Genomic DNA, 15,141 nt, shown 5'->3' on the forward strand with positions numbered 1-15,141 from the left:
GGGACTTTTTTAAGATTTTATTTATTCATGAGAGACATGAGAGACAGACAGAGAGAGGCAGAGGGAGAAGTAGGCTTCCCTCGGAGCAGGGAGCCTGATGCAGGACTTGATCCCAGGACCCTGGGATCATGACCTGAGCCAAAGGCAGATGCTTAACCGACTGAGCCACCCAGGCACCAGAAAAATAGGCTTATTTTGAATTAAAGTTTTGCCTTTGCTTTTCCTTTAGATTCTGACTACTGAACAAGACACCAAACCTATCGTCACAGACTATTTTTTGATGGAAGAAAAATATTTTATATCTAAAGAAAAAAATGAATGCAGGAAACAACCATTCCAGAGAGCCATCGGTCCAGAAGAAGAGATCATGCAGATTTTAAGCAGCTGGTTTCCAGAGGAAGGATATGTTGGCAGGATTGTCTTAAAAACCCAGCAGGAAGTAAGTGTGTCCGACACCATAACAACACAGTATGTGATGAACCACTTCACCACTGGCTACCTCCCTCCATTCAGAATTTCTTATAATTGCAACTTGATTTCTGTTGTTCTTCTTAAGTAAATGTAGAGAAATGATTTTATTTTTCTGCACGTATTCGGAATGTTATCTCTAAGTTACAGAAACCCAGTCTAAAAACCATCCTTTGCAAAAAAAAACAAAAAGAGCGGGGGGAGCAAGAACTCAAAGGATTCCTTATGCACGCCATCAGCTGTGGGTCCAGGATCTGATTTCTGCCTGAACACTGTCATAAGCATCACGGTACTGTCATGCTAGTCCCATTGGTATTTTACCTTTGGAGACTGCTTGCCTTCCTGTTCACGCCTATTAAAGTTTTAGCTAATAAAAGATCCTGTGCTTCTAGGTAAAACAACAGTAGTCCTTTGAAAATACTCTGTAACTTCACACACAGCAAGAATAATCTCTCAGCCTCAGTCAGAATTAGTAAAAATTAACATTACATTCACTAACATTCCCATAGCCATTCCCACGAAGGAAACAATTCAGCGACTGTGTGTCAACTCTACGTTGGTTAGCTCCTATTGGAGTTTGTGAATGGAGCATTCATTTTTTTTCCCCCAGAATAAACTGATAAGAGCCCACCAACTTCCCGCCATTTTTTAAAACGACGTATAAAGTCATTGCTCCACCATAGACAGTCATGCGTCATGATATGTCAATAATGAAGGAGTCAATTCAACAATTAGATTAAACAAATAGTAACTGAGCACCTACTATGAGCCAAGCCCTGTTCTGGGCACAAAATCTTGCTCCTTTGGGGCACGTAATAGAGCTAGGTTGGTAAAACGCCCATCGAAGGTCCATGACATTGGGACACAGTGGAGATGATAAAGAGCCAGTTTTCAGCATCATGTGCTACTTTTTCACTGTGCACCAAGCTGTGAACGTGACCTACATCCTCCACAGAACCCCAGCATCTGCTCTGGGAAACCAGAGCTGCTGTCTTTCCTTCTGACCTTGCCTTAGACCATAAAAGGACACTTCATTTAGGCAAGGAAATGTAATTATCTCCCTAGGCTCCTCGCCCTATCGGACTTACACACTGCAGACACAGTTAACAAGCAGTTCTAATAATTATAGCTTTATGAGAAAATATCAGAGGGCTTAGCTGGACTTTGGAAGACATCTTCATTTTCTCTCTACATTTTTTCTTATTATTTCTCATTGTCTTGCTTCATTCTCCAGCTACATGTAAAAAAAAAAAAAGTATCCTTTAAGTGATGATGTCAGCAAGTGAATTTTCAAACCATACAGTTGCATTTACTGTGTTTAAAGTTCTCACTCACCGCTTTTGAATGACCTCGTGACAGAATGGAAACCATTTCACATAAGGAAATGGAGGTTCACAGAGGTTAAATCATGACAGGGTGAGACACAGAAAGCACTCACGTCTGTGGCTTTCCGGTCAGTGTTGGTGCCCAGCACTGTGGGGACAACAGTCGGCAGCAAGCAGGAGAGAACACGGGCAGGCTGCAGAGTGCCACGGCGCCATATGCATACAAGGGATGGGGAGGCTAGGAATGCCCATATGCGATTTAAAATGTTTATGAGGGGCGCCTGGGTGGCTCAGTCGGCTAAGCGTCCGACTCTTGATTTCGGCTCAGGTCATGATCTCAGGGTCCTGGGGTGGAGCCCCAAGTGGGGCTCCACGCTGAGCATCGAGTCGGCTTGTCCCTCTCCCTTTGCCCCTCCCGCTTTGCCCTTCCCCCGCTGGCTCTCTCTCTCTAAAATAAATAAATAAATAAATAAATAAAATCTTTAAAATGTATATGAAAACAGGCTGTAGAGACCTCAGGAATAAATATTTCATAAGGGCTGGTGGAAGAGAAGCATTTTGAAGAATAAGGGGGATAAATTAGAAGGGAAGGCTAATAAGCATTTTTTGATGGAGAGAATACAGCAAGCTCTCTTGTATAATGCCTTTGTGGGGAGGAGATTTTTTTTTTTAAGATTATTTATTTATTTATTTGTTTGAAAGAGAGTGTGAGTGAGACAGAGAGCATGAGCAGGGGGAGGAGCAGACTCTCCGCTGTGCAGGGAGCCCGATGCAGGGATCGGTGCCTGGACTCCCGGATCATGACCTGAGCTGAAGGCAGATGCTTAACCGACTGAGCCACCCAGGCATGGGGATGAAATTTTTGAAATGACTGACATGTGTCTGCTAAGATAACAAATCACATTTAAAGTGTTTAGGTTGACCTGGTACATAGTCATACACAGTACATATTTACTGACTGAATAAATGAATTCAGCAATTATTGAATGCAAGCAGATACTAGCATAGTTGATAGATTTGGGCTCTAAGTATTTCCATGTATTTCCTTCTGTGGAACTAGTGAGATGAATAAGCAGTTTGCCCGTATATTCAAAGTCCCCAAACTGCCATCCGTGACCTCTGATCTCCTCTGCCTGCCTGCCTTTTAGTTTTCTTGTCTTCTAGGCTCTCAGGCTGTCAGGATCACATCTTCCTGTGGTCAGTATGCCCTCCCGGGACACCTGCTGGATTTGAAATCAGACAGACCTGGCTCTGCCACAAATTAGATGACCTTGGACAGCTCATTTAACTTCTGTAAACTTCTGTGCCCTAATTTGTAAATCTGTAAGAGAAACTACTCTACCTGATTGAAAAAGATTAACATGAGACTCGCGCCAAACATATAGATAATATGTAGAAAAATGCTTAGTAAGCTATAAAGAGCTACAAGTGAGGGCCATTGTTCTGGTCATAACCTGTGCCTTCTAGTGGGCAGAAAGCTCCTTGGAAATAAATAAGCTCTGAGTGAGGCTCCAAGAAGCTCTCTTAAAAGTCATGTTTATTGCATAGTTATTGAGGTATTTCATGTGTCCATTAGAACCTTTTTTGGTTTTTTTCATGCTTGCTTGCTTCCCGGTTTTCAAGACACAGATTATAAATTATGTCAGATGAATTACCACCCAACCCTACTCTCCAACTGGTTAAATATATTATGATCAACACAGTGACATATTACACAGCTAAAATCTCTAAGAAGTGACATGAAATGAACACCACAATCTTTTAAGTGGGGACAAAAAAGTTGCAGAACATTATATGGAGTTTATATAATAAAAATAGTAACTCTCCCCTGCCCAACACCCATAATGTAACAAATGGGGTCCAAAAACATCAGTCCTGAAAATTGTAGGGACCATGATTACAAGATTAATGAAATGATTGGGGTGAGCCTGTGGGGCTGGTTGGCAAGAAGCTCCAGGAACCAGTCCTTTCTGGTCCTGGCTGCAGTTTAGCGCCACCTGGTGGCAGTTATCCATTCTGACTTTAATATCAATGGGGACAATTCTGGGTCCTATGGCTGGTTGGAACCTCCAGGAGTGTGGCAGTGATTCCTGGATTTTTCTGGTTAGTTAGCACCATTTCAGTGCCTTGATCTGAGGAGATTAGGCTAGGAGACTGTTGGAGATCGAAGGACCTTTCTGCTAAATGCTCACTTCCTGAGATGGGGTTGCCCCTCCCCCTTCAGACCTCCCCCTTGCAGAAGAGAACTGTAAGCTACCTTTCATTTGAGAATGGGGCTAACAAAAAACAGGAGCCATTCCACAATATTATATCTAAATTCACATAATTCCAGGGTTTCATTGTATATATGTGTTCACATACACAAAAATACATAGATCCATAGCAGATGTTTAGAAGCATACATAACCTAACAACAACGGGTTTTTTGTGGAGAATGAGATGGGGGGGGAGGTGATAATGGGGAAAGTTTGGCTTTTTGATATATTTCTATACTGTTTGGAAAATTTCAATAAGATTCATGTATCTATAGATATATCTAAATATATATTTAATATATAGTTACATATGTAAAATTTACTGAAAGCCAGTTCACCAAAAGCCAATTAACCTGATGACCAATTCTCGTAATTATTGAGAATTTTGTCGATATTCATTTCAGTGTGTCCTACCTCCAGCCATCGTTTCAGCCTTTTCACTGCTGGTTCTATCCGTCCAGCCTGGCTGAGGGTCAGTTTGCATGCTTCATGTTCAGATGTCTAGTATTTCTTAATTGCCCAAGGCCTGTGTAGGGAATGGATGGGCTCTCTCTTAAATGTAATTTACTGTGTTCTTATTTGGCTTTTGGTCATTGGCAATATGGTATGTTGTCCTTGTACAAATTTATCTACAGTGACTTGGACTCAAAATCCACAGGTAGTAGGAGCAGATCTACTGGCTCATTGTAAGCCAGAACTTATCAGTCTGTCAGCATCAGCAGAAATACCTACATTACTTTCTTCCTCTTAGAAGACATGGATATCCTTGTAGAATCGTTTATGAACTATTAACTAGTGTATGAAATAGATGAGAAGTAGTTTCCAACATTGCCCAGATACAGCTCACGTTTTCACTGGGTTTTTCTTTCTTGCTCTACATCATCTTACCATTTACTCATACTTTTCTTTTTTAACATAGAACCTAGAAGAGAGAAGCATTGTTCAAGATGACAAGGAGATAATCTTGAACTCCGAGGAGGAGAGTTTCTTTGTCCAAGTGCATGACGTTTCTCCAGAGCAACCTCGAACAGTCATCAAAGCACCCCGTGTCAGCACCGCGCAGGATGTCATTCAGCAGGTGAAAGCCTCGCCCTTGCTCTCCTCGGTCTGCTCCTCGGTGTAAATCACTGGCACAAATCAGATGTCAGCTCATTTTATGAGAAGTTCTAGAACAATGGGGATCTGAAAAGGGAGAGTGTGCCTCTAGGTTGGGACATGCTAGTTCATTCCTTCAACAGACACTTGCCTAGTATCTATCATGAGTCTGGCTCTCTGTGGAAGTGTTGATAACAGATTTAGGAGGGGGCTCCACAGAGTAGTAATTTCATTGGCCCAGAAATGCCTAAGCCAGTCCCTGGTGACTGTTTCTCAAAGATCTTACAGAGGACATGCTGGAGGCCTTCTCTGGCCCTCTTCCTCCTCTAAGTCATGCTTCTTTGTGTACATGGTTTCAAAGAACTGTATCTCCTTCCTTCAAGCCTCGTCATGGTTTGTTTATTAAATACCCAGTTGAGAAGTGGTATAGCCATAATGGTTAACAGCACAGACACTAAATCAAATTGCTCCAGGTTCAAATCCCAGCTCTCCTTCTTAGTGCCTCAGTTACAGTGGTGTGCTGGTAGACTGGCTGTCTTAAGGAAAAAAAAGAGCCAAATTGATTTTTAGTATTTGCCAATTTCTGTTGTGTGGATACTCCCACCACGTCTGATTTCACTGGCCCGTTCCAGTTGGCTCCAGCACACTATATTATATACTCTGTGGTAAGCTACTCAATCCACAACGTGGAGATTGTGTAATAGTCCTTTCCACACAGAGCTGTTGTGAAGATCAACTCAGTAAATATACATATGGTGTACAATGCCTAGCACCTGGTAAACACTATTTAAGTGCTATCTGCTATTATTACACGATGACATGGTTAAAATTTGCCTCCTTAGTAGAGTTTGAAAGTCCAGGAGAACCCAGACATATGTTTGTTTGTTTTCACCTTTATCTCCCCAAAGTATAATACAGTATCTGTGACACAGAAGGCCCTCACTAAACATTTGATGAGCAAATAAATGTATAAATGAAAGATGATCTTGTACTAAATGAGAAGTGAGACCGGGTGAATTACTAAAATGCCTTCCACACCCAAGACTCTGTGATAGAGAGGCTCCCGAGGGTCAGGATTCTGCCCTTCCCGGTCTGTGTGACCTTCATGTCTATGAGCTTTGGTGCATGTAGAAAACCCAGTCGACATCCTTATTCTGTTACTCATTAGCTGTGCATTCTCTGGAGTCTGCTTAATCTCTATACATTTAAGTTTCCTTGTCTAAAAATGGGGTAACAATACCTAAATCACGGTCTGCTGTGAAGCCCAATTACAAGCGACAACTACGCAAACATAAACTGAGGAATGAACGATGCAATCTGAGAAAGATCCCCTCCTTCTCTAAAAGTCTGTGACATTTTCCCACCTTCAAGTTTCATTCAGAATGAATGCAAGCGTTGGAGATACCGTGTACTCAGTGGACTGTAACTTCTCTTTCAGACCTTATGCAAAGCCAAATATTCCTACAGCATCCTGAGCAACCCCAACCCGAGTGACTATGTGCTTTTGGAAGAGGTGGTGAAAGACGCTACCAAGAAGTCTTCCACCCCGAAGTCCTCCCAGCGGGTTCTTTTGGATCAGGAGTGTGTGTTTCAAGCCCAAAGCAAGTGGAAAGGTGCAGGAAAATTCATCCTTAAGCTAAAGGAGCAGGTGCAGGTAAAGTTCAAAGTTCTTTTGCTCTCTCCACAAAGCACTTGATACTCGTAACCACGTGGTAATCAAATCTGGGAACTTATGAAATCTAGGAGAAAGTTTCTGAGTCAAGGGATATAGTTGGGAGAAAACGGTTTGGCTTCACTTTCACTACGTGAAAAGAAATGTACTCCCCACTGTGGGTAAGCAGCCCTGAGAGGGGACTCCCTCAGCACTTCTTCCCAAAGCTCTACCTATTAGAGAAGAAGAGGAAAGGGCTCCATGATAGCGTGTCAGATGACTGGGGATCCCGGCTTTCACCTTATACCCATGGAAGGTTCTTTTTTTCCCACAGGCATCCAGAGAAGACAAAAGAAAAGGCATTTCTTTTGCAAGTGAATTCAAGAAGTTCACCAAGTCAACTAAACAGCCCCGAGGACTCACATCACCTTCTCAGGTCTTGGCCTCAGAAAGTGTCCAAAGCAAGGAGGAGAAACTGGTGGGCAGCTTGCCCTCCAGTAACACCACAGAGTACCGACAATAACCAAGGTTGGCACATTTTACCCAGATAGACCGAGTCATTGAGCCATTCTGAAATGGGGGCCCACTTACCCTACTGTGTAAGGCACAGCAGGCCCAGAGGATGATGTCCCGAAGGCAGATAGGAATCGTACCTAAAAACAGGAAAAGGGCTCTGAAGATCCATGTACCTTCAGTATTTATAATTTTAGACCAAATGGTTTTGTAGCTAGCCAAACGAAGGCCCCAAGAAGATAACCAACTTGCCCAAACTACTACATCAGCTTTATTTTATCAGACCTAGAACTGCCTTAACCGTCACTAACACAAATATTCTCGAAGGACTGCTATGGGTCATTCAGCTTTCATTCCTTTGGATTTTTAGTTTCATGCTATTTTGAGGTTTGATTTAGCCTCAACAACCTCACCTTGGTCTGCCTCAATTAAAAAATAAAAATCTGGCATTCAAAACTGTGTAACAGCCTCTATCTGGAAACTGCAGTAAATTCAGCCTTTGGTTGCCTACCCACTGCTCAGTATCCACAGAGTAAACTTCGTTCCATCTTAAAAGATTATATGGAACCCAAATTAAAAAAAAAAAAAAAAAAATGAGGAAAACAAGCACATATATATTTTTTTTACTTCCTAATGAACCCAAGGGATTATTAAAGCCCGCTCTTTACCTGCACCATTGTAGTTCTAAAACTGAGACTGCTAGCCTAGCAAAGGCATTGCTGCTCACACTGCAGGGCTTCATCGTCTGCCTTTATCACAACAAGGAATTTCTTATATAAAACTGTAGAAGCTCGCATTAAATAATTCATTGACACCTTTTGGCAGGACCTAATCTGATTTATAAGAGCACAAAAGAAGGCCCAATACACTGAGCCCATGTTTCTACATTTGAGAAACTCCTAAAATAACTGGTGCCCTGTACCACACATACAAAGCTCTTTCAAAACAACAGATGGGACCAAATACAGGAAATCCCCTCCAGAATATCGGCGTTATCCAACTATCCTGAGAGATGCAAGGTTACTTAGGTTCTGTACGTAAAGGCTCATCGGAAGGAACTCGTGGAACCAGGGCAGCAATCCACATCACACATCGGGTAATAGTGAATTCACACAGAACGGCGAAGCCGTGCTGTGCCACACTCAGAGAAGGCTCAACACCGTTTTCTGTTGAGATACATCTAGAATCCTAATTTTTAAAAGTTCCAGACTTTCTTATTTGCCCCAGGTCACTGAGAGTCGGTGCCTTCTCCAAAAGCCAAGTGAGCTTTAGAACTAAGCACCAGTGTTGAGCCTCTCCAGCTTTGAGAGAACGACTCATCTTGGTAGTGGGTCTGTGAGCATACGCCATTAAGGACAGAAATGAAACTTTAAAGTATTGTTTTTCTCGATTAAGAACTTAGTATCAAATGAATCCGAGATGTCAGGTTTACATACCCCTCTATCCTGACCTCCAAAGTGACAGTGGTGTCACCCTCCGCACAAACGGAGCCCTCCTCGTGCCGCAGGATCACAGAAGTCCGTAGGAGTACACCGCCACCAGAAAGCTGACTTACAAAGGAGCTTGCTACAGGAGCAGTATTAGGAGAGGGGGTGATTTAGAAGTAGGTTTGGGACTGTATTTTTCTGTAGCAAGCATTCAGAATCATTCAGTTGACCTCAGCTTTGCTTAAACCTGGGGAAGTTTTTCTTTAAAAACAGACATGGGTGCATCTATGGGTACATGAATCTCGTGTTATAAATTCCTTTACAAACGATGTCCTCAAAAAGGGGCGCTTGTGAGAAAAGAGACTTCCAGTGCTCACGAGAAGGCAAGTTTAGTGTTTTCACTGCTTATGAAAACATGAGTTTTCATGTTCTAATTCTAAAACTTTCACCCCTGAAGTTTTAAGAGTTACCCCTTAATCATTTAAGAACTCATAAACAATTATTTACCTTACTCTTATCTGAAATGATGCAGAGTTGAAGGAATTCCGAAGTTTATCTGATTGTTATTTAAAAAATCTTTCTAAAGGCTGTGGTGTTCCAGGGCAGAAATAGGCTCACATTCCACCTCCCAGGAACATCGTGTTACAACACTGCAAGTTTATTTTTTAAAGATTTTTTTTATTGTCAGAGAGACAGAAAGCACAAGCAGGGGGAGTGGCAGGCTCCCTGCTGAGCAGGGAGCCCGATGCGGAACTCGATCCCAGGACCCTGGGATCATGACCTGAGCCAAAGGCAGACACTTAACCGACTGAGCCACCCAGGCGTCCTGACACTGCAAATTTCTAGCCAAGAGTCTCTCCTCCAAAACCAGCCACCAGAGTTGTGGGTTTCTCTTGGTTGAACCACATTAAACCGTTGCTACACTGCAGATGCTGCTCCTTCATTTTAAATATACTCACAAGCCTATGTATACCACTTTACAGGTGAAGATCTTTTGGTAAGAAGTTAAAGTCAAGAGTGAACATGGTGGAAACAAATAAAATTTCCTTACCTTCATCAGACTTAAACTGGAAATTGATGATTTCTGAACGGAAGCCTTCTTCACACATGACGTGAGGTCCACGCTGTCAAACAAAATGGCACCGGGCTACCTACCACCCAGTTTCCTGACGAATGCAGCAAAGAAGCCCAGGAGATGGCCATTTTATTTTATAAATGTCAGCAGTCGGAACATTGCTAAGCTTGCAATAACAGACTTATAGAACAAGCAAGGGTCAGCAAACTCTGTCCATAAAGGGCCAGACAGTAAGGATCGTAGGCTTTCTGGGCCCTCCAGTCTCCACTCAGCCACTCATCTCGGCTGTTAACAGTGCAAAAGCAGCCACAGACCATACGGAAGTGAGTGAGCGTGGCTGTGTTCCAGTAAAAATCTGCAGACGCCGAAATTGCAATTTCATAAAATTTTCACATCACTAATAATCCTCTTTTGGTTTTTTTTTTCCAATCACTCAAAAATGTTATAACTATTCTCAAGAGCCATACAAAACCTGGTGGCAGGCTGGATTTGGCCCAGGGCCATAGTTTGCCGACCCGACTTAGAAAACTGGGAACAAGAGCCACAGAGGTCTGAAAACAAGCAAGCTAGTTTAGTCATATACTTCATGGCTGACGATCAGAAGCTTTGGGGCATTGCAAATGTAAATATATCCTATAAGATTCATTAAAAAGTAATTCAATGTAGTTTCTATATTATGCACCATAGTGGACTCTTCTTTAGCATTTCTTTCTACGTAGAGAATGATGTTGGGGTTTTTTTTTTAAGTTTATTGCTTATGTATTCACAGATTATTCCACTTTTGGTTTTCACAAACTGAATTTAGAATGATGTATAAATTAATATCTTCTGAGTTGTGACATCTTAACAAGAAATTTAACCATTTCTTAAAGCAAAAGTAGACTGAGTGGGTGTTCAAATTTATTTATTTTGCAAGGTCTGTACTGACACTGTACTTATATATTTATTATACATAGCTTTTGTGATCCCGCTTATGGATTAGAAACACTAGTGGTTCTGTCTATTTGAAGACAAATCTCCAAAAAAAAAAAAAAAGTATGCCCTGAATACCTGACATGGGCCAGAATTTCATGCAAAAAAAAGCTTCATTTTCAATTCTCATTAACTGAAGAGCTATTGATCCAAGTCATAATTGCCATTTAAGGTATATTATCTTTAAAACTTACTGTGTAAAACTATCAAGTAAGTGTAAAGAATTCTTCTTATCCTTGGTATGAAGCAAATTATGACTTTTAAAATGGAATGTGTGTTCCTCTAAAGTAAATCCAAACTTTATCTTTCTACCAATATTAAAATTTTTTCTTCAAATTATAAAGCACACAAAAAATCCTAACTTTTTCTTTGAGAAGTCTTTTTACCAATTATAAAAATAAAACAAGTCCCCAGTTCTCTGCATATTCTGAAGTCAGAAGTGTTAAAAACACACCAGACAGCTTTCACGTTATTGTTCACTGACTCGAAGCCTTAATGCTAGAACAGCCGCCATTTGCTTGCCCACAGAATTCAAGCTATTCCAGTTGGATGTGGTTTGCCCAGTGCTACAGGTTTCTTTTCAAATCATCAGTCTATAAGAAATGCACAATACTGCCCCATTTAAAAAAAAATATTCCAGAAACACTTTATCATGTGTCTATAAATTTGACATCTTTTCCTCTTGTTTGGCTTATCATGTACTGAAAACTGAGGTACTGGCCTAAAACTGGCTAGAGTCAAAATGAAAACAGTGCAGAGTAAGAGGATGAGAAGCAAGACTGGTCTCTCTAGGTTTAGCACTTGGCCTTGACTCTAAGCTCCAGCCCCATCCCACCCACCCCAGTCTGTAACATCGTTGACTCGGCTACAGGACGGAAGCTGAAACTCCCCGAGACTAAAGTGAGACTAGGTTTTACAAGTGAATGTATTGCCTATGTTGAACCCAACTTAGTTGTTCATTCCATTTTGAGGTGAAAGCACATCCTCCGTTGTATCAGTCTTTGGGACCTTCTGAAGGACACTGCTCAAAATGTAAAGCGCCCACTCTATTACAACTAACTGGCACAACCTGGTGTTTGCCAAATAAATGAAATTTTTATTTGTAGCTTCTCTGAACTATATAGCTATGTTAGTACACCAAATGAAAGAAATTACCCTATTAGAATAAATCAAAAACGGCCACCCAGACTCTACCCATTACCACTTCAAACTTTCCAGACTACTAAAAATCTGGGTAGCAAACTTTTATCATTTGTAAAGTTGATATGGCAAAGAATCTAAATATGCAAACTAGGTTTATGACAAGATTTTGAGGAAAAATATTTCAAGACACTTCACTAAAAACAAAGGAGCATGAGTTCTGTTACTGTTGGGTGATGACAACTTTACAGAATACGTATAGCTGGTGAAAAAGGAAGAGGTAAGAATCCAACTGGTCTGTGATGCCGAAGAAATAGACTGACTTCCTCCTGGTCACCTGTTCATCTGGAATTGGTTGTTTTGCAAAATAATGGAAGGTCGCATGAGGTCATCAAGGAATTGAGGGTAAGTTTGAGGGCAAATCTGTAGGAAGTAACAATACTATTTAGACAGAAAGTGCCCTGTTGAGGGAAATGCCTCTTTTCATGTCATCCTATCCTTAGCAAGTAATAGTTACTTATAAATTCTCCAGATGGGGGTAAATAGGAGTTACAACTCAACAGAAGTGAGTTACAGGTGCCTTGTTTTTAATTAAATTTGCTTTCATACAAAGGCTCCCATCTTAGGGGCTCGGGAAACACTAGAGGCTCACTAATGAAGAGGGCCCCCTCCTGCCACACACGTACTCCTTTCTCAAACTACATCTTCCCCTTCCTCCCTTCTCTTTCCCTATCCAGTAGTTCTGTAGACCTGTCGTCCTCTGCCTGGACACCCACAGGCCTTGCTCAATTCTGACAAGTAACAGAGCTTGCATCCTGCCTGGTAAAACTGAATTAACTGCCACCACACCAAGAGAAAACTAGGATTCTTCTGGCTGGTGTCTGATCTCCAACTTGGCAGAGTGAGAGGCAGCCTACAGCCTACAGCCCTCTAGATGGCTGCCTCCGACCACCTGCAGTTTCTTCTCTCACGTGTGCAGCAAAGTGAAAAGAGGTGAATACCTAGACCCTCCAGAAAGTTATTAGGAAAGGAAGACTGCCTCTTACACTAAGTCCATTCTTGGGTCAGTATTCCCAGGATACAGTGTGCTGTTAACAACGTATACGTTCTTGGCCATCTCTAAGTGTCAACTTCCTAAGGAATCTTCAGCTGATGGCATCCCATGGTCATTTGACATGGGATGACCTAAATGTTCCTGAAGTACTGAATCTCCACAATTACCAAGTTATTCATATACATCTCTTAGATCCCAAGTAGACTATGCTCAAGAAGGTCTATGAGACCTTTCCCAGGTCTCTGAATTTTGAACTAATTCACTCTGACACTGAATTGGGTAATGTTGCATTTGTTTAAATGTCGTGTGAATGATCGTAGTATGCAAGCCCATGGAAGACTGAAACTGTGTCTTACACCCATTATTACCCCCACTTCACTTTTAAGTGCCTAGCACAATGCTAAGCACACAGTAGGTGCTTGATATTCGTCTAGTTAAAAAAAAAATATTAAGGCTGTAGCTTGTTATAGCCTCAGAGTGTATGTATGTTACTGTTAATGACTAGGATATTTAGTTCTGAAAATGAAACTCATCAATACAGGCCATGTAAGTTTATGCACAAATAGATTTCATTCTCAAATTCATAGAGCATTCAAATGCTAGACGTAGAATTTTATGGTCCCACTGTGACTCTCTGTATGTGTAACTAGAAGGTTAAAAGCATAATACAAGTGTGAAATAGTTGATGAATTTCTACTTTAAATTGATTTTTCACCTAAACTACAGTTTCTGCTGCCAAAGTGAAATATAAATGTATTTGTATATGTTTGGAAAATAAATGATTTGTGACATGTAATGGTCACTTGTGCTCTGATGGGGAAAGACCCTGTCGTCATCCAAAACACTATTCATAACATTTCTGGACCTTGTTTTATATCTAAAATGTGGATTAAAAGCAAATATTTATATGTTAAATCATACATTCTCCTTAAATAAGCCTAAAAAAACAAAAACACTTTTTAAAATCACATATAAGAATATGGTAAAAGATTAACATGCACTGTTGAGCTGATCTCCCCCATTAAGCAGGAGTAATAAAGGAACTTTCTATTCTCACTTATGTCATGAGGGGAAAAAAAGAGCTTTAAGCTCTAGACCAAAAGAATTGGCTTCTACAGTTTTGAAGACATAAGAGATCTATTTAGTTGCGACTCTGTGCACTTTTTTTAAATTCTCACATAAGAATAGGAAGCAAAAAAAAAAAAAAAAAGGCAGCTGTTTTATTCGATTATTCACAGTAGAGAGTATTTATAACCTGGTTGTTACAAAAACTTATTTCATAGGCCATTCCTAGAATATGGCAATAGCTCAGGTAAAATATTGCTTTTTAATTATATTCATAAGAATAGGACTGCATCTGTACAAAGACGATGACGAAGGAAGAAGAGGAGCAGGAGAAGGAGGAGAAGGAAAAGAGGAGAAGCCCTTCAATAGGCACCATTTATCCTTAAAACAGAGGCAAGTCTTCAAATTGGTTTTTCCACCCAGGAGCAGTTCTTCCCCCATCACCCTCCAGAACATGGCAGAAAATGCAAAGAACTATGAAGAGACTAGAATCACATTCAAACTCTTTTTGCAAGTAGCCATAATGAACACTCTCGTTCTTTTTTAAAAAGATCAAATTAAGTTACTTCTTGAAGCGTATCATTCAGCCAGAGCCAATGAAGCTGATCTCCAATTTCAAGGTATTTTTTCTTTTCTCAAAAATCTTCCTGAAAACATACTCAAATATAGAATTTTTCTCATTTCCATCTGTAGTACTGCAAAAAATATATATTTATTTCATTTGAAAGAGTTTTGGTTATAAAGAGTAGCTGAGGGGCACCTGGGTGGCTCAGCCGTTAAGCGTCTGCCTTCGGCTCAGGTCATGATCCCGGGGTCCTGGGGATGGAGCCCCACATCGGGCTCCCTGCTCGGCAGGAAGCCTACTGTCCCCCCCCCCACTCCCCCTGCTTGTGTTCTGGCTCTCTGTCTCTGTCAAATAAATAAAATCTTTTAAAAAAATAAATAAATAAATGAAGAGTAGCTGAATTTTAAAAAGCAATCTCATGGTCTTGATTTTTCTGCACTCTATGCCCTCATTTTAAGGGGGCAACTGTAATCCAATTAAGTTCACCCCAAAGATTTTTTTAAAACTGTAACTTAAGATGTATATTAAGGTTTTTG

At 40.9% G+C, this 15,141-nt stretch overlaps 1 protein-coding gene across 1 annotated transcript in view; it reads left to right on the forward strand.

The window, feature by feature from the left end:
* PLCE1 (phospholipase C epsilon 1) overlaps nt 1-14,829 on the forward strand; it is a 313,510-nt gene extending 298,681 nt beyond the window's left edge. Inside the window, exons 29-33 of the mRNA XM_032432419.1 lie at nt 230-439; nt 4,968-5,126; nt 6,582-6,797; nt 7,129-7,322; nt 9,718-14,829. Of these exons, the coding sequence (XP_032288310.1) occupies nt 230-439; nt 4,968-5,126; nt 6,582-6,797; nt 7,129-7,317 (774 nt within the window). The 3' untranslated portion in view covers nt 7,318-7,322; nt 9,718-14,829. The remainder of the gene's footprint in view (nt 1-229; nt 440-4,967; nt 5,127-6,581; nt 6,798-7,128; nt 7,323-9,717) is intronic.
* The last annotated feature ends 312 nt before the right edge of the window (nt 14,830-15,141 follow it).

The sequence above is a fragment of the Phoca vitulina genome, unplaced genomic scaffold (genome assembly GCF_004348235.1).
Source record: "Phoca vitulina isolate PV1807 unplaced genomic scaffold, GSC_HSeal_1.0 scaffold48, whole genome shotgun sequence".
Lineage (NCBI taxonomy): Eukaryota > Metazoa > Chordata > Mammalia > Carnivora > Phocidae > Phoca > Phoca vitulina.